Source organism: Vipera ursinii (assembly GCF_947247035.1).
Source record: "Vipera ursinii genome assembly, chromosome: 12".
Lineage (NCBI taxonomy): Eukaryota > Metazoa > Chordata > Lepidosauria > Squamata > Viperidae > Vipera > Vipera ursinii.
Genome location: NC_139525.1, coordinates 8376839 through 8396735, shown reverse-complemented (window position 1 = coordinate 8396735; position 19897 = coordinate 8376839). Strand labels below are relative to the sequence as shown.

The 19897-nt window shown below is 45.5% G+C and overlaps 1 protein-coding gene across 2 annotated transcripts; it reads right to left on the bottom strand.

Moving 5' to 3' along the window:
• Positions 1-629: 629 nt before the first annotated feature.
• Positions 630-16900, bottom strand: SRPX2 (sushi repeat containing protein X-linked 2). 2 transcript variants are annotated; one of them, XM_083371870.1, is made up of 12 exons: positions 16745-16900; positions 15628-15676; positions 15095-15233; positions 8996-9082; positions 7200-7391; positions 6037-6213; positions 4834-4960; positions 4625-4746; positions 3836-4015; positions 2357-2490; positions 2113-2234; positions 630-1231 (listed from the first exon to the last, which is right to left on the bottom strand). In XM_083371870.1, the coding sequence occupies exons 3-12, from the start codon at positions 15162-15164 to the stop codon at positions 1051-1053; spliced, it is 1392 nt and encodes a 463-aa protein (XP_083227996.1). In that variant the 5' UTR covers positions 15165-15233; positions 15628-15676; positions 16745-16900; the 3' UTR covers positions 630-1050. The 2 variants fall into 2 exon arrangements, with proteins under 2 accessions (XP_083227996.1, XP_083227997.1); XM_083371871.1 differs by lacking the exon at positions 15628-15676 and having other exon boundaries at positions 16745-16850.
• Positions 16901-19897: the final 2997 nt, after the last annotated feature.

The following is a 19897-nucleotide window of genomic DNA, read 5'->3' as shown; positions in this document are numbered from 1 at the left end:
AATCTAGGATTAAAGGATGCCGGGGAGGCATCCTCTGCTTTTCACATGTTAGTCTTCCAGTGTCTTCAAACCCAGCCAATGTGGCAGAAGTTGAAGACTTAAAGAGGCAGAGTCACCTGTAAGAGCAGAAGGGCCCCAGTTGTCCCTTTTGTGCTTTAAAATAGCAATAACACATAGTCTTATATGCTGCTTCCCAGTGCTTTACAGCCCTCTCTAAGCGGTTTACAGAATCAGCATATGGCCCCCAACAATTCGGGTCCTCGTTTTATTGACCTCAGAAGGATGGAAGAGCGAGTCAACCTTGAGCCCTGTCAGGATCGAACTCCAGACTGCGGGCAAAGTTTGCCTGCAATATTTCACATAACCCCTGTACCACCGGGCCTCCTACTGCTCTTAAAAGCCAGCGCTCTTACAAATTCATGGGTTTTTCCTGATTTTTAACCTCCTTCAATCTTGTGATGCTCAACAATCGCAACGTCGGAATAAGAACAACCCCATTTTTTTAAAAAAGCATACAATCCGACTCTCCCAAACAATGAGAAATCATAACAAGAGGCACAGGTGAAGCTATTGAAATGTGCTTTTAAAAAGCTCTTGTTTTTGATAACTTCCTAAAAATTAGCTGGTTATCTCATTGCTAGAGCTGGTCTTGCACTGAAGTGCTCTAGATGTGAAACCACAACTCTGGAAATCCTTGCTCATGCTGGCTGAGGTTGATGGGAAATGGAAACTACACCCATCAACATCTGCCCATCAACTTCCTACTTTACGAGGGGAAGAGAATTATCATCCAGGCAAGAAGAGCCTTTATGGGGGAAAAAATGTAGATTTGAGAAAGCATCTCCTTTGAAACAGTCCCTCCAAGATTGATAGATATTAACCAGGCATAAGAACGCTGCTTTCCTGCTGACAGGATCAGAGAAGAAACTTCTGCTGCCACCTTGACTGAAATCCAACTGCTGCTTTTCGGTTTCACCCCTAACCAAGGCCAATGGGAAACAAGGCCACCTGGCTGAAGTTGGTGGCCGAAGGCAACCAGGCAGTTCCTTGTCACTCGCACGTGTCCCTGTTCTGTTCTTGCTGTAGCTGTTCTTGGGTGCTCAGCAGGTACATATCCACAAAGGAGAACAGCTCGTCAGGCGTCACTGGCTGAATGTAGCGGTCACGGTCTACGCCGTATTTGTCAATCAACACTACGTTGAAGCGAGAATGAGTGAGGTGCAGGAGCTGCCTGCAGGAAAAAAAAGGGTTTTGCAGAAATATCGATGAGGCCAGCTGCTCTTTTGCTCAACGGACACTTAGAGAAGATAGCAAACCATCAAGAGAAGATGTTGCTGGCGAAATTCAGTTGCTGGGGGCAGGAGGGGGAAGTGTCAGACCTGCCTATTTTGTTCCTCTTGTCCTTCCTCAAGCAGCACCTGCAGGCTGAGCCAAATCTGTGCCTTATCCTCCACAAATCTGCCTTGCCCCCCCTTTTTTTTTTAGATTAAAGGCAAATTGATTCCCCGGATGGGCTGCTCTCTCAAACAGGGTTTCTTAACCTCGGCAACTTAAAAGATGTATGGACAGCTCAGAACATGTGGACATCATAGACATGCTGGCTGGGGCAATCTGGGACTTGAAGTCCACATCTCTTAAAGTCGCCAAGGCTGAGAAATGCTCCTTGAGCTGGACGGGAACAAAAATAGACTGCACCCTTTTGGAGAGCCAAATGTGGTTCTTGAGTGGTCTTCAACCTTTCTCACTATACCTAGTGGGAGGGAGTTCCATAAGTTGATTGTACCATATGTGTTGGAGTCCCTGATGATCTCTGAGCTTGGTTGTTTTCCTGCAGGCCCTTCATTACTCAACTAGGGAACATCTGAAGATGTTACCTAGCTGCATAATGAAACATCTGCAAGAAAACAACCAAGCTCAGAGAGCACCAAGAACTCAATTTAACCCTGAGCTGCAAATATTCTCTTCTGCTGGTACCATCTCATTTTTTTTTAAAAAAGCTTTTTTTTAATAAGTTCTCACTTTTCTGATAACTCGCAAGAGGGCAAATGAGATTTCTAATTGGTTCCTGTGGCTATGCAGGACATATTTTGTCGTGGTTTGGTTCCCACTCACCTCAGTTCTTCAATTATCTTTTTGGAGAGTTGGAGCTCCCGGATCCTCCCCACGTCATGAGGTGGCAAGCCCACCAGTTCGATCACAGTCACGTGACGCACCTCCAGCCCACAGGTCGCTTGCTGCAATGGAGAAACAAGCGAAAGAGCAGCTCAGAGCCTTGGGGCTCTGGAAGGCAGCAGGGACCTGGGGAAGATCATAGACTCATAGGGCTGGAAGGGACTAACTCCTTGGTCAGCCTTACTTGCAACATGGCATTCTGCATCTTGTAGTAGCGGTCCGAGGCGTCAGGAGCCGAGACAACCAGCAGCCGGCGCTTTTCATAAAACTGATCCAAAAGTCCTGTGACCGAGTTGACGTCCACGTTGATTTGCATGGCTTGAGGGGGGTAAAAAGGACAAAGTAGAGCAGGGGTGTCAAACTCAATTTCATTGAGGGCCGCATCAGCACTGCGGTTGCCCTCAGGGGGCCGGGTGGGTGTGGCCAGGGTGGGCGTGGCCTACTGGGTGGGCGTGGCCAGAGTGCGTATGGCCTACTGGGTGGGCGTGGCCAGCTCTACATCGTTGGCATCAAGGGTGCCTATGGGGGCCTGGGCAGGACAGATCTGAGGGTCTCTGGCAGGAGGAGGGTCTCTGGACCAGGGCCAAGGCAGTGGGGGCCGTTCCCTCACTGTTTCCAGGATGGCTTCGCGGGCCTCAGGAAACCACTTTGCGGGCCGGATCCGGCCCCCGGGTCTTTTGTTTGACATGTCTGAAGTAGAGGTTGATTCTTTTGTTCCTTTCATTTTTCCTTCCTCTGCTCCATCTCAAGTTACCTGAACGGCTCTAATCCAAATGGCACCCAAAAATGTTTGACTAGCTGGGCCGTGTTGGAAGGGAAAGCTTTTGTGGGAAAGCAAACCCAAAGCCACTGTTGTTTGCTAGCGGTGGTTTAGCGTTGAGTTGTCCAACAAACCATTTTTATTTTTTTTTAAAAAAAGAGCACAAGCTGGCAGGATGGATGAAATTGGACCCTTTTGATGCCATCAATTTTGGCTTGGCTTAATTTCTATGGAGAGTCTCAGTCCTCCAGGTCGTGGTTGTCCCAAAGGTGGCATTTTTTTCAGGAGGCAACTGGACTTTCTCGTTTTTCCTGGAAGACATTTCGCTTCTCATCCAAGAAGCTTCTGAACCTTTGAACTGAAAAAAGCTTCTTGGATGTGAAGTGAATGGTCTTCCAAGAAAAGGAGCCTTGGTGGAGCAGTGGGCTAATGCCTCCTTAAGTAACACCAGCTGCCTGCCATTAGTGCAGGTTCGAGTCCCACCAGGCTCAAGGTTGACTCAGCCTTCCATCCTTCCCAGGTAGGTAAAATGAGGACCCAGATTGTTGGGGGCAATTAAGCTGACTTTGTAATAATGCTGCTTGGGGGTGTGTGTGAAAGCCCTAATAAGCGGGCATATACATAGAATGAAGGCTACTGCTAAGCTTGTAAGCCGCCCTGAGTCTTTGGAGAAGGGCGGGATATAAATGGAATTAAAATTTAAAATTTAAAATTTAAAAACGAGTCCAGTTGCCTCCCTTTGGGGGCATGGCTTGATTGTTTTTCCTGCTGCCAGGACTTCTGCAACAGGCTGAAGATGAGAGCAGGATCAGAGCTGAATCCAGGCTCTTAAAATTGAATCACCAAGAATCCTTTGTGTTGTTCTGCACGGCCCCCTTTGTCTCAAATCCTAGATTTACTCACGGGTGCAGCTGGGCTGAGAACCAGACCACTGGCGGCTGGACAGGCAGACCCGTGAACGGGTACCCTCTAGTTCGTAGCCTCCATCGCACTGGTATTCGCAGACGGCGCCATAATTGTTCCCTGCTGAAGTGCAGCTGAGATAGGCATGTTCGGGTGCCTTCAAGGTGGGACAGCGACTCACTGGAGAAGGGAAAGTCAGTGGCCTCAAATGAGAAGGACTCCTGGGCTCAACAAAACCCAACCCTTCAGAAGATCCCTGGAGAAGCTGTAGAGATGCCTGCCCGGATGGTTACAGGCAACTCCCTCTAGTCGTGCTCTATCTCTTACGGAAAGTGTAATCAAGGAAGCTACCAATGCCAGGTTGGGTTCCTATTGGGTGGGCCAAAACCAAATCAACCATTTTATTAGCATCTTCGTTCTCAAGACAGACATACCCTTTCCCATAGGAGGTGGTGTTTAAAGCACTCTCTCTCCCATTTTTTCCCTGATAGTGACAATTCTATGAGATACAGGCTAAGTTCTTGAGAAGCTTAAAGTCACCATCCGTGAGATGGACCTGTTAGCTGGATTTCCTACTCCAGCATCTTCACTGTACCCTACTAGTAGGCTATTCTATCATGCTATACCTTAACACGGTGTACGAATCCAACTACGGGACCCCACAAAACACATGACCACAGGCATGTTGGTAATGATAGCAGCCTGAAGGAAAAAGGGATGTCCTGTCAAATTTTAGACCATGCTTCTTTTAGGGTATTTTGGGCAACAATTGCCCTCTCGTGTCCTCACCTCGGACCCTCACCGAAAACTTGCAGGTGGCTCGATTGTGCGCCCGGTCATAGACAGCATAGCGAATAAGATGGTCTCCTTCTGAAAACTCGGATCCTGGCTCTGGGCCCCGGCGTTTCAGTCTGGACTCCAACGACAGAAAGGCTTTCAGCATAGGGTCACCACAAAGCAGACTTCCTTGAACCCTTTAGTGTCCCCACCGAGCTCACTTTTTGATGACGCCGTCAGCCGAATCCTTTGCGCGGGGTGGATCCCAATAAACTGTGGCGGTCAATTTGCCAGGCTCTGCTGTTCGTTCTCGAGAATCTGGGCACCGGATTTGAGGAGGGTCTATGTCTATTTTGGGAGAATAGGAGAAGAATTTCATGGAAAGAGGCAGGCAACAGAATTGCTAATTATTTCCCTGCTGTTTCAATCCAAAGACACCTCATTTAACAACTGCCTGTTTAGCAGTAAAAATGGCAAGTTGCGATCAAATGACCTCTCGGTGAATGATCCGCAGTGACTTGCTTAACAACTGAATGGGAAGTGGAGTCAGTCTATCATAATCACAGGATGTTTTGCTTAGTGACTGCATCACTGGTGCCAAAATGGTTGTTGAGTTAGGATTGCCTTTACACGGAACAACGGAATCATGTCATGATGGTTTTGCAGCTCTCCCCAATGACCAACACTCAGGTATTTTAAGGATTAAAAAAACAAAACAAAATTAGAATAGATATTGCTAGGCAGGACAATGTGAATGTTGTGCCTCTTGGATCAGTGAGCGAGCCCACCAATTGCTTCATATGGTGTTTCTGTTTTGAGGATGACCATGACCAACTCAAAGCTGTTTTTGTGGATTTGGAGAAGAGAAGAGAATGATACGGTAGATATTCAGCATCCTCCCAAATAGTCATACCCCAGCAGTCACCATTGTTGTCTTTTATATACTAGAATCTGGGGAGATTCTCAATCATCCAAGTCGTGGTTGTCCCAAAGGTGCTTTTCCAAAAGGCAACTGGTGTAGATGACCAGGCTGAGCCCGAGGGAGGGGTCAAACGTGTCAGCAGTCTCGAGTCTCTTCATGCCTACAAGAGATCTAAGCTCCACCCACATTGAATTCAACTGACTCTTACCTAGCATCAATTTGTTTGGACCATTAGTAATTCAGATTCTTGTAGAGAGCTTAAGTTTGCAACAAATCTTTATATTCATTTGAGGAGCAAAATATTTTCAAGCAAAACACCCAAGAAAGTCCAGTTGCCTTTGGAAAAGCACCTTTGAGACAAGGGTGGCTTTGGAGAAATAAAGATGCTCGGCTCCAGTTTGGAGCAACTGTTTCACATTTATGAGCCGTAGGTGGGCCAAGCCGACTTCTCCTTTTGGACTTAGGCTGGAAGGAGGACAGCCCTGGAAGGGTGAGAATTTACCTACACAAATTGGCACGCTACCGCTCCAGCGCCCGTCTTCCATGCACGTACGCCTGTGGTCACCTTCCAGATGATACCCCAGTTGGCAACTGTAGTCACAGTGAGAATCAACCTTTACTCCATTGGAGCAGTGGTATGACCCATGCTGAAGTGCTGGCAATGTGTGACACCGCAACTCTGCAAAGAGATAGAATCTAAACATTATTTACTGAGTTATATCCCACTTTATAAGCAATTCCGTATTCTCCTCTCCAATTGCTATAAAACAGACTGCATTGAGACTGAACAATTGAGCCAGCATCGCTCAATGAATGTCGGGTGCAAAGAAGTCAGAAACCAGGATAGAATTAAAAAGTACTGCAAGTTTATTTCATACAACCATAAACAAGAATCTGAACTGCTAATGGTGAAGGCGAATTGGTGCCAGAAAAAAACAACGGATTTTGGGGTGGGGCTGGACTTAAGGGGGCGTAGAGACTCCAGACTGATGGTGCATTTGACCCCACCCTCAGGCTCAACTTGTTCATCTCCTATAATGAACTTGAACTGGGTCCTAATTTTTTGTTAGAATACCTCCTTGATTGTTTCTTCCCTGCTTTTCAGGATGCTTTGCACCCAGAGCTAATGCCTTCACTTTGTAATGAAAATGTAGTATCAATTCAAGGTTGTTTAGCACTTCACTCTATAATTGGAAGAGAGACCATTATTAGAGAAATTTCTTCCAGGAGTTAGGCAAAATGGACTGGCTGAAATTTTCATCCAGAGTCTGGTGGCATGGTTCTGTAAATGGGGGCTCTAATCCAATTTTCCAAAAAGGCCAAGAGACTACTAGTCCTTCTACAGTGAAAATTTAGGCCAACATATTCCTGGAAAGATTGGAAAAAGGACGAGTTCAAGTATTTTTTTCTAAAGAAATCTTGTCCAGACATTGCACTATAGTATGATTTTAGATATCCATTGTGATATCGTAGTGTGTGAATCTGGGCTATTTTCCCAACCTCTCATGTGGCATAAATTATGGGCTATTATAATCCATAAGCCAAACTCTTGTCTGCTTGATTTGCAAAACCTCAAACTTTGGATACATATACACCCAACTGATCATGGGTTTTCTTGGTTTTGGTGGGGACTGATTTCAGAGGGGAATTTCAGCGAATACTCACGTCTGCAGTAGATAATCCCAGACCAGTGGCGGTTCAATAAGCATTGCACAGACCTCGGACCGATCAGGCGATACCCACGGTTGCAGGAGAGGGCACAGCGTGTCCCCAGGCTGCTGAGGTAATTTCCTCCACGGGGTGAATAGCAGGTGGCCTCCCCATTGTAAATGATTAATGGATGACACCACTGAGGAACTAGAGAGAGGAAAAGTGAAGCTAATAAAGAAGATCTCTTTATGATCTCAGGCAGGGGTAGGCAACCTTGGCGCTTTTATGACTCATGGACTTCAACTCCCAGAATTTCTGAGCCAGCCGCTGGCTCAGGAATTCTGGGAGTTGAAGTCCATGAGTCATAAAAGAGCCAAGGTTGCCTACCCCTGATCTCAGGCATCACTTGCTTCTGTAGAATTATCTGTTCCAGTTTTGACAATAAGATGGAGGTGAAAAACGAGGCCTTCTTTACAGTAGTGGCCATCCCGTGTGGGTCCATTGTGTCCCATGTTGTCAACTAATATTAATAATGGCTTGTTGTTTGGTTCTTTGTTTGTCTGGCATAGCTTCATTTCATTGCAACTTATGGATGGAACGAAAATTGGAAAAGGTAGCATGTAGTGTATATAAAATTAAGTAGATAATGTTTTCACCATAACACTAGAAAAAGAGAGGAAGGATTGCCATCATCATAATTTCCTTGCACTCTGTTTGGTTTATTGTCTATTCTGAACAGAAATTCCTGCAAGAGGAGAGAGTGGATTTGACTGAGTCTATGAATCATGCCTATAGGCCACAGGTCTGCGGCTCTTTCAGCCGTCTCCTGCGGCTCCCAGTCCTCTGCCATGTGCAGTCCAAAAAAAAAAAAAAAAGGTGGGACTAAAAAAGTTCAACCAATCAATTCAAATATGCAGGGTAAGTGCATATCTCGCCTTGGCTCCACTCTTCAGTCAAACCCTGTTCTGTGCATGCACGCTTGTACGCACATGTGCACACACATTTTTTGCGGCTCCCAGTTTTTCCTTTTGTGAGGGAACCGGTTCCGAGTGGCTCTTTCACTGTTTCAGGTTGCTGACCCCTGCTATAGGCTAATCAAGGAGCAAACTCCTGACCACAATATGTGGAGACATGTTGTGATGTAATGATAAGTGGAAGGAGCTCCCTGCCTGTTAAATAGATTTCTCTTCTTCTTTAAAAATGTCCCTGGTCTGAAAATAAAGATCTACAGAAGTGGCTATAGCTTTGACATTTCCCCAACCATCTGTCCCTAATTAGACATTTCACCCTGAATTTGAGAACCACAGTAAATGACTTTTGTCTGGATTATTAGTTTCTCCTCTGAAGATCAGTTCTACTTTTCTGCTGGAGCTTCCCAGTCACAAATTGTAGCTGCTAATGGTCCCCACAGGATCCCATGGGTGGCCAGGGGGTTAGTCTTTTTGGGGAAAGAAGAAAGTCTACTGATGGTGGTTTTGAGCAACAGTCCTATTTTGGTCTTCCAAGAAGGAAATTCCAAGTGAGAACTTACATCATCAACAGCTATAAGAGAAAGTCACCCCAACATTGTAAACTTGGGGATAAGACCAGCTTCATGTTTTCAGGAGCCTAAATCATGTGTCCCCTAATAGATCTACTTGATTGGCACAATGTTGCAAAGAACTTTAAATGGCCAAGCCTGCGTGCAATTTAATTCCTTGCAAGCATCTCTTGATGACACCACAAAGAAGGTACACTCCAGCCAGGTGGAAGGACCAGATCTGACCCTGTTGGGGTCTCAGGACAATAAAGCTCAGAATGGCAGTGGGTACCTTGATGATCTGGAGCAGGAACATTGGCGGCTTCTGTAAGATACACGTTGTCGTCCGTTTGACTTTCTGTAGGGGCATACCTAGACCCTGGGGGAGAAAAGTAAACCATTAAAAGCTACGGAAAGATCTTCGTCAAAATAGTCCGTGTCCAATAGCCACGTATGATTGAATGCTACTGGGGATCTGTGTCACTGGAATGTCTCACTACTCAGAGGAAAGACATAATTTATGAGTCTTGCTGAATAAATGAATTTAAACAGATTGAAGACCAACCATCAGCAGTCAATATCTGGGAACCAGGAGATGCTATCCTGAAGGGAGACAGCAAGGCAGGCTGTCTCCCTTCGGATATTCACAATGACTATCTCCCATCAGACCAGTGGTAAATAATAGGATGGAGCTGAACTGGGTAACGAGCAGCTGAATGTGGCCAGACCAGATGTGAAAAATGCATTTTTTTTTTAAAAAATAACTGGTTTTGAATTGGAACTGTTGTTAGTTTGAAGACCTCTGTTCTAGATTTTTTTGTTTAGTTTCCCCCCCTTTTCAAAACCAAAGGAAAGGAACATAACCCAAAGTCTTTTTTACTTTTCAACATTTTGTGCCGTAATCAAGGTGACCTTGTAAAGTTAAGTTTTTGACCACCCAAGGCAATTGAGTAAATTTCCTATTAGAGAGCCAAAATGAATATGTTGCATGTATTGGTGTACTAGTTTCAAAAAGGGAAAACAGTTCAGAAGAGTTTTTACTGTTGCATATCTACGCAGAAAAGGAGGAATACCATTTTCCCCATCAGCAACCGTAGATTAAGCGCATTCTTATCTACGAAGCCGCAGGAGTCACTTGGAAACAGAGTTAGCCAAGGCAGAACTTAAATCTATTCATGGAGCTCACATTGTGGGCCCATGACTTTCCAAATGGACTTCTTCCAATGCCTGGAACTGCTTGCTGTGCCAAGGTGTGGTTTGCTTAACCATGGCTGATTGATCCAGTAGGCTGGATTCAGACATTACGCAAAGCCACAAACCACGAAGGGGTTAGCATGTTCTGCAAAACCAGCTAACAGGAGGAGAGCTTTTTATTCATGGATAAGGAAGTCCCAGTAGGATCCTTTGCTCCTCTAGAATCTAGATGGCTCCACAGTGTTGTGGTGGTCAGCACAGTTAGCCCAAGGCATTTCTCTTGTATGACTATAAACTCCATCCATGGAAGACCTGAAAATACTGTAGCAATAGAAAGTACCCCCCCCTCACCCTCATTAGTTTAAAACTCAGTACTAAAGCAATTTCTGGTATTGTCTGCACAGATGAAGTACCTTCAAACTTCTGTTAGTCTGGGAAAACTGTGGTCCTACTTAATGGGATTTCAGTTTGGGGGGGAAAGAGAAGCTATAGCTGACACCCCCCTCCCGTCTTTTCCCAGAGTGTTCATCCCATCACTAAAAGAAGGAACACTCCTAAGAATGTCCCAGGATTGATCTGAAGCCCGTTTCTTTATTGTTTCCTTTGCCACTTTTGTGAAGTTTCAGCAGAACACGAGAGAGAAAAATAATTTCAGTGGCAAACTGCAGAAAACTGATTTGGACCCTGAGTGGATTGGGAAGCACCGGTCGATGGAATTTAACCCAAGGAGGTGACGCTTCTTTTGGGTTACTTCCCATTCTACGTGATACAAGTCATCTTTTCCATGGCTGGTTCTATTTTCTGAGTCATTGCGATTCCCTCTTGCAAGTAATCCTGTGCTTTTTCATCTAATTTTAGTTACACGTGATTGAAATGAGGCCTGTTTTATTTTTGTCCTGAAACTCTGTGTCTGCTAAGCCAAATGCCAGATGTTTGGCTTGCTTTGAGAGTAGTCTCATTGTGCTCCTAAGTGGAAGGACGCGGAGGCTCGGTGTGGGCTGGATGCCACAAACCCTAGGGTGAGCATCACAGTGCAATTCCACAAGGGCTACAAAGCATGCTACTCAGACCCCCTAAAAACGGTTTGGAAACTCTTGAAAACAGGCCATCTTGCTTCATCTGAATAAAAGTATTATTTTATTGTTTGGGGAATCTGACTGGAAAGGGCAGTTTTGTTTTTCTAGATTGTTCTGGTTAAGACGTTCTCCGTGGCTCTGAGAGAGAAGCAGATGAACCCAGGGCTTTTTTTCTCATAGAACGCTCAGAACGGAGTTCCGGCAGCTTTTTTGAATGGAACCTTGTAGGGTAGGCAAGGCGGGTTGTATGACGTGTGAGTTCCGGCACCTTTTTCTTTTACAAAAAAAGCACTGGATGAACCAGTTCTACTCTAGATACTAAGAGGATCAAAGACCTTAAAAAGTGCACGGCTTATTCGTTTCCCACTCAAAATTCCTCTGGCATTCAATTTCCAGGCCACCAGCCTCAAGGGGATGTCTGATGTCTGCTTTACCACCTTCTGCAAGGAAAGGGTTGAGTCAGCCTTCTTGAGAAATACAGTCGTTGTGTTTGTAGAATTCATAAATACGGTTGTCACAGAGCCGCCTCTGTGGAATGCAGAAATTGTTCTCTCCTATTCGGTTCCAGCTGAGCGTTGGAAATCTGTGCACAGTGCTGAATTGGTCCAGGCTAAAAGCAGGATCTCTTCCTTAAGGTTGCAACGAGCAGACTCAGCTTGCTACGCCAATAGACCATCAGCTGTTTGTAATGCAACTTCGGCTAAGAAGAGGACACAAAAGTCAACATCCCCAAATGTCAGGGATGTCCCCAGCACACAATGCTGGCAAACTCTCCTCTCACCACCTAGACTTTATGCACTACTATTGAAGCAGTGGTACCAGGGCTTATGCTCTCATGGGTGAACTGGGTCAGTGTCGGATTCAGAGACCAGTCATTGCAGGGTGTCCCAAAATGTCTGTCTGCCTACGCAGAGTTTATTGTCTTTTATACAGTTTTAACAAGCAGGAATTAACACACAGCAAAAGCATTGTTTATTGCTGTACTCCCTAGTCAATCTTAGAGAACATCCGAACATCCCAGCCAGGGCAGAGTCTCTCATATCTAGCTGGTTCCTGGCAGTCCTTGGCAAATTGGAATGAGCTCATAGACATGCGGATAACAGGATACTAAGGCAGGCAGTTTGCTGCACACGGTCCCTTCATATCCTTGACCTCCATCTCTACAGGTCAGAACACTTTTTTTAAAAAAAAGTCCACTCCTTAAAGCAGCGGCAACTTTTTTGGCATCAGAGACCGGTTTCATGGAAGACACTTTTTCCACAGATGGGAGGGGAGGGACAAGGAGCATGCCACCTAGATCCCTCACCTGCTCAGTGTCCAGTAGGGTTTGTGCTCCTATGATAATCTAATGCCTGATGATCTGAGGTGGAGCTGGGGCAGTGATGTTTTCATCAAGATGGCGGTGCCTGGAATGGCTGCGGCTGCATTGGCTCTTGAAGGCAAATAGTTTTGGGAGGGATAGTAAGGGCTATAGGCCACATGATCAGGAAGATTTTAATGTGTTTGAGCAAGATGGTGGAACTAAGGTAACATACGACATACGACCGACAATCTTTGCTGGCATGGCAAGTTTCTAGTTGTTTTGGAACTGTTGGTGAGACCGTTAAAAGTCGTTGGCGCTGTTTGAATTTGTTCTACCAGCAGCAAGATCTGACTGCTGGCCCAGTGATGGATTGTATTGCAAATCAGGGCTGTTTCCAGAGGAGGCAGAGGAGGAGAGGACCTGGAGCTTATGGAGTGAAGGAACTGGATGAGGCTGTCGGCAGGCCCAGAGGAAGAGAGAGAGGCTTTTGGAGGAGTTGGTGGCAGCAGCAGCGTGCTCCAGGGGCGAAAAGAAGCAAGGCCTCTTTAAGGAAAAGGTGGAAGAGTCAGGATCAGAAAAAGGAAAGAAGGCGAGGTTGTCAGAATACAAGCTAACTTGAGGGCTAATCCACATGGAGCCCCATTTCCATCTGTCCTGTTTGCCATCGTTCACTCCCTAGAGACTAAAATGGACAATGTGAAATTTGAGCAGGCCACGAACAAGGAGTATATATCGGAGGTGGTGACCCTTTGAGAGCTGTATGCAACGAAATTTCATTTTGATGTATGCCGATTGGTGTACATTCAAAGTGACAATAAAGTTATCATCATCAACTGGGGAGAAGCTGTAAATAGAGACGAACAACAGCTGTGTGACCCAGGGGTTGGGGACTCCTGGTTTAGAGTCAAAGAAAGGGACAAATATTGTGCTAGATCTGAGGCTAGCTAGACTAAAGGTTTGTTGACAATTGTCAGGTGGCATATTTGGAATGACCGTGCTCTTTGCAGTGACTCAGAAATTCTGTTTTAAATATCTCTGGCTATCCTACTTACTTGGCAGAGTTTCTACTGAATTCCACAGCCATGGTCGAATTTCATCCAGCTTCATTTGAATATTCAGTGAATTGATTAAGGATCATTATTTCATCATTAGTCAGTGAACTGATTAATCATCATCAAGAATCAATGGATGGACACTCATCAAGGAGAGAAGCAGCCTAGAACTAAGGGGACATTTCCTGACAGTCAGAACAATTAATCAGCGGAACGACTCGCCTCCAGAAGTTGTGGGTGCGCCATCACTGGAGGCCTTTAAGAAGAGACTGGACAGTCACTTGTCTGGAATGGTACAGTGTCTCCTGCTTATGCAGTGGGTTGGACTAGAAGACCTCCAAGGTCCCTCCCAACTCTGTTATTTTGTTATATTCTGTTATTTAACCAGCTCTCTGTTAATCAAAAGAACACAGCTTGGATACAGAGTATGACGGAGCTGCTTTGACCCAGCAAACTCTTTCTCAGTCTAGAAAACTGGGACTTAAAAGAAGAGGCAAGGTCTTTTAAGCCTCATGTACAATGAGCCAAACACATCGGCAGCAATGTTTCCAAAACCTTGAAATCCACCGAAGAGGGAAAAAGGGCGCCCCTGAGAATATTTGCTTGTTAGCTGTAGCGAGCAAGCAATGGATGGATTTTTAATAAGGCATACAGGCAAAATTTGCTAAGGAAGGGGAAATGAGCGATTCCCCCCCTACACACACACACACACAGACACACAAACATACTTGTGTCTAACCACTGTAGACTGGCCATTTGCCAAAAACTCTCCCATTGGCCTGAAGTGAGGCATGGAAACTTTTACAAAAATATAGCATCTGATCCTGTGACCACAGGAAAGCTGTGGCGTGGGAAGAACTATATTTACTCATCTGAAGAGATGGCCCCAGACCCATATCCTTACGTGTTTCTGTCTCTCTTATCCTGTCAGAGTAGTATTCCAGATTTAGTTTGGGGGCTAAAGAATGTGTGATGCCTATTTGAAGCTACCCTTCCATTGCTTAACTTCTCGAATATCTTTGACTAGCTCCTTTGGAGCAGAAATACATCCCAGGTATTCTCCAGGTAGATGTGGCTTTGCCAAGACCAGACAGAGTTGGGTCATATATATACGTTTGTCCCATTGTAAAATCGGACAATTGATTCATTTGGTTAATCTTGACCTATTATCCAGCAGGGAGAGACTACCATGTGGTCATCTTATTTATACATGACTGGTTTGTACATCATGCTAAGCTAGGATTCGTTATAACCATGCTTTGTTAAAATTTACGTTGCAATAAGTGTTCCCCATGCCTCCAAACAACCAAAATTGCACTGCTGTTTCATTATTATCAGTAGCATTATTTCAAGAGGCTTGGGGTGTTGGTGGTTGCAGAAATGAGACTGAGGCTCATGTGTGGTCCAGTTTGTCCACCCTGGGTCTCTGCATCTGCAGCCTTAAGAGAATTGAAAGGGACCTTGGAGGTCTTCTAGTCCAACCCCCTGCTAAGCAGGAGACCCAATACCATTCCAGACAAATGGCTGTCCAATCTCTTTTCAAAAATTTCCAGTGATGGACCAACCACAACGTCTGAAGGCAAGCCGTTCCACTGGTTAATTGTTTCTCACTGTTAGGAAATTTCTCCTTAGCCTTAAAGATGGCATCTCTGTACATAACAGAAACAGCGCCAGGATTTTTGAATATGTTATCATGGACTCCCCCAAGACATTGGGCTGTTGTAGTCCTCCATCTCCCTCCACAGTTGTGGCTACTCAGTACTCACCTGTATGCCATGTGGAGGACACCAATTTGGGCCAGAGAAGCAGGAAGATGAAAGATGCCTCTTGAAACATCTCTGCATTCAGAGGAAGGTTGCAGCCAGCAGAGAAATATCAGCATGCCTTTGTAGTTGGTAAGTCAATCTAAAACCAAGGGAAAAAAAGGCTTGAGGTTACTACAAGAGAGGGGCAAGGAGAATGACTGTGTAAAAGATGTAAATTCGCTCTGCACATTTACTCATGTGACAGAGGGAGAAGGGAGGGAGACACGCAAAACCAAGGATCTTTCCTGAACTTTTTAATAGTTTACCTTTTCAAGTTCTGAATTTCAGATCTCGGCTAGGTGGGTATTGAAAACAAATCCCAACAGGTTCTGTTGGAGAGACTCCATCAAGCTGATCCCCTCCTGAGAAAGTAGGAAACCCACCCAGGACTGAAAAGTTACCCACCCAAATGGTAGATCATTACCGCAAGTTAAAGCACATGCTTACTCCATGCTTAAGGGGGCAGCACACAAGCAATTGCATTAAATAAATACCTGCACGTAAAGAGGAAGGCAGTTTGAAAGGACTTCTCCTATAAAGAGGCTGCAGGAAAAATTAAAGGGCAGAAACTCAAATGGATAAAAAAAAATGCTACACACAATAGCTCATGATTCACTTTATTATCCAAAGAGGAAATGCTCCATGAGAATATTAAATCCACTTTCTAAGTTAGCTGGAACCAACTAACTCTTTGCCTAAATTCTGGGATTGTTGGTGAGGACCAGGGCAGAGAACACAAATCTAAACACGTTTGTTTTCCTGCAAAGCCTTTGATCTGCTCCAGAAGTCATAATTGATTTTAACTTCCAATTGTTTTTCAAAAACCGTTGCTCCTTCTTATTGCCTTACTGTGAGTAACAAGAGTATTTTCCTGCCCACCGCAAAGCTCATATTAAGCTGCATTGCGAAACGGACTTGGAAAGAGCACCATTTGTTCCATTGCATAAATAAACCAGCCTGTCTGGACTCCAAGCCCTTTAGTTGGATTGTACCAAATGGGCTGGACTGTACTCGGACATTTAGAGAATCCAAGTTGGGGAAAGGAGAAACAAAAGACTCCAGCATTGTCTAATCCAAGGTGATAAACCCATTCAGCATCACTATACACCCGCACGTCAAAATGGGTAACACCCACCAAACTCACACTAAAAAAAATGACACTATCACATAATTCTGAACAATTCTCTAACCAGCCTCACTAGGTCAGCGAGTCTTACAGGATACAGAAGAACAGAGTTGGGAGGGACCTTGGAGGTCTTCCAGTCCATTCCCCCTGCTCAAAGAAGGAAACTCTAACCCTATTCCGGACAAATGGCAGTCCAACTTCTTAAAAAAACTCCAGTGTGAGAGCACCCACAACTTCTGAAGGCAAGTCGTCCCACTGATTAATTGTTCTCACTGGTAGGAAATTTCTCCTTAATTTTAGGTCGGGCGTCTCTCTGTTAAGCTTCCATCCAGAATACTGCCATAGGTTAAATACTGCCTTCTTTCTGATTTTAACCACGCCGCCTCTTCCGAAAAACGTCTGAATGATGGACGGCTTTCTTAAACAAAACAAAACTTTGACTGCAGAACTTTGTACAGGAAGAAAAGTCCAACCCCCCCCCTTACCTGTCTCCTGTAGCGATCTTTCCTCGTTCCTTTCTCTCACGCCATCCAGGAAATCCGTCTTAACTCGCTGCAAACTCGCCTGCAAAGCAAGCAGCAGCCTGTTCTTTGACAGGTCAGAGGCTGGGCTAATGCTGCCCAGATGTGGGGGCAGCCGAGGCTGTCCAGAGTCTGCTTTAAGGAGAGGTGGGGGGGGGCAGAAAGAGCGAAGTGGCGGCGCGGTGGCTGAAAAACACACTTCCTAAAGAGGCTCAAACAGCTGCAGGGTTGCAAAGGCAGGCAAGGACCGGTCGGGAGTCTTTCCAGATGTGCAGCCCGGAAGATGTCTTGGCGTGTGCCAAGGGATGGTTGCAAGATCAAAGCGGCCAGCCGGGCGTGCGTGCGGGCGTGCTTCTTCTTTGAACTTTTTAAGTACAACAGCGTGGGAAGCTTGACAGCTCAGCTTTCACGTTTGGGAGAAACTCTAAGCGTCGAATGGCATAATAATAATAATAATAATAATAATAATAATAATAATAATAATAATAATAATAATAATAATAATAATAATAATAATAATGTTGGAAGGGACCTTGGAGGTCATCTAGTCCAACCCCCTGCTCAGGCAGGAAACCCTATACCGTTTCAGGCAAATGGCTGTCCAGTCTCTTCTTAAAAACTTCCAGTGTTGGAGCATTCACAGCTTCTGGAGGCAAGTCGTTCCACTGGTTAATTGTTAGTTGTTCTAACTGTCAGGAAGTTTCTCCTTAGGGTTGCTTTCAGATGGTATGGGTGCTCCAACACTGGAGGTTTTTAAGAAGACACTGGACAATTATTTGTTCGAAATGGTATAGACTAGAGACTGTCTCCCGTTTGGGCGGGGGGGGGGTTTGGACTAGAAGACCTCTAAGGTCCCTTCCCATTCAGTTATTCTGTGTTGAAACCACCGCCTCCAACCTTAAGAGGCAGAAGGACGGAGGAAGCCCGGGAGGAAATCTTTATTTATTTGCTCGCTCGCTTGTTTATTTAAACCTACGAGCTGCCCAACTCATCCTGGACAGCGTACAAAACGACAAAGGGGGGGGGAGGGAGAAACTAGCTAAAAGCAATAAACAAAACAAGTAGCCCGGACTACTGTAAGATGATCTAATCAAGAACAAAATAAAGAAGACGGCTCATGAGATGAATAATTGAAAAAAAATGCCTGGGAATCAGGTCGGGACAGGCGCTCTTTTGAAATTTTAAAGGAGGAGCTGGATTCTGCCAAGAGGGGGAAAACTCGGCAGACCCGAGAGGAATTTTTGCAGCTGTTGATGCAAAATACCTTGCTCAATAGTAGTAACTGGGAGAGGGATCTTGGAGTCCTAGTAGACAATCAGTTCGATATGAGCCAGCTGTGTGCTGCAGCTGCCAAAAAAGCCAACACGGTGCTAGGCTGCATTAACAGAGGGATAGAATCAAGATCAAGTGAAGTACTAATACCACTATACAATGCCTTGGTAAGGCCACACCTGGAATACTGCATCCAGTTTTGGTCACCACGATGTAAAAAAGATGTTGAGACTCTAGAAAGAGTACAGAGAAGAGCAACAAAGATGATTGGGGGACTGGAGGCTAAAACATACAAGGAACGGTTGCTGGAATTGGGTATGTCTAGTTTAAGGGAAGCGGTGGCTCAGTGGGTTAGGACGCTGAGCTTGTCGATCGGAAGGTCGGCAGTTTGGCGGGTCGAATCCCGAGTGCCGCGTAGCAGTGAGTGCCTGTTACTCGTCCCAGCTTCTGCCAACCTAGCAGTTCGAAAGCACATAAAAATGCAAGTAGAAAAATAGGGACCACTCCGGTGGGAAGGTAACAGTGTTCCGTGCGCCTTTGGCGTCTAGTCATGCCGGCCACATGACCACGGAGACGTCCTCGGACAAGCGCTGGCTCTTCGGCTTTGAAACGGAGATGAGCACCGGCCCCTAGAGTTGGAAACGACTAGCATGCATGTGCGGGGGAACCTTTACCTTTTTAGTTTAATGAAGAGTAGGGTGAGGGGTGACATGATAGCAGTGTTCCAATATCTCAGGGGCTGCCCCAAAGAAGAGGGAGTCAAGCTATTCTCCAAAGCACCTGAAGGCAGGACAAGAAGCAACGGATGGAAACTAGTCAAGGAGAGAAGCAAACTTAGAACTAAGGAGAAACTTTCTGACATTTAGAACAATTAACCAGTGGAACAACCTGCCTCCAGAAACTGTGAATGCTCCAACACTGGAAGTTTTTAAGAAGAGACTGGACAGCCATTTGCCTGAAATGGTATAAGGTTTCCTCCCTGAGCAGGGGGTTGGACTAGATGACCTCCAAGTTCCCTTCCAACTTCTTCTTCTTCTTCTTCTTCTTCTTCTTCTTCTTCTTCTTCTTCTTCTTCTTCTTCTTCTTCTTCTTCTTCTTCTTCTTCTTCTTCTTCTTCTTCTTCTTCTTCTTCTTCTTCTTCTTCTTCTTCTTCTTCTTCTTATTATTATTATTATTATTATTATTATTATCGAGCCCCGTTTGGAAAACAAAACAAAACAAAACCAAACCGAGACAAAACTGGTCTCCCTTGGGGTCCCTGAGCCCGTTTTGAACTTTAAAAGCGCCGAAACTCTGAAATCCGCCGCTGCTGGTGGACTGGCGCCATCTCACGGTGCAAGCAAAGCATCCTCGCCTTTTTTTTTGTTTTTTTTACAAACCAGCCTCGGGCAGCTGCTAAAACCCGTTTAAAAAAAACAAAAAGCCAGGCGAGACGTCGGAAAAAGCCGAAGGAGGCTCCCGCCTCCTTTCGGGATGTCCCGGAAAGGCCCGGATGGTTCCGATTGGGCTCGCGAAAGGAGCGAAGCCTTTCGGAATCCTCCGGAAAAAGAAGAAGAAAAAAAACACTCGCCAAGCTCGAGGTTGGACCGACGTTGGCTTACCCTATGTCAGGGGTAGGCAACCTCGGCTCTTTTATGACTCATGGACTTCAACTCCCAGAATTCCTGAGCCAGCTATGCTGGCTCAGGAATTCTGGGAGTTGAAGTCCATGAATCATAAAAGAGCCGAGGTTGCCTACCCCGGCCCTACGTGGTGGTTTTGGGGGGGGGGGTTTGTCCCTCTTTCGGCAATTTCCGGAGAGCTTCGGCAAGTCCGCCCGGATTTGCGATTGGCCGGGAAGAAGCC

Bases quoted from the DNA above. Each gene is read 5' to 3' on its own strand.
- SRPX2 (XM_083371870.1), bottom strand. From the start codon at position 15,164: ATGTTTCAAGAGGCATCTTTCATCTTCCTGCTTCTCTGGCCCAAATTG. The intron at 9,083-15,094 runs GTGAGTACTGAG...TTTCTCCCCCAG, and splicing joins GTCCTCCACATGGCATACAG to GGTCTAGGTATGCCCCTACA. The intron at 6,214-7,199 runs GTGAGTATTCGC...ATCTCTTTGCAG, and splicing joins TGGGATTATCTACTGCAGAC to AGTTGCGGTGTCACACATTG.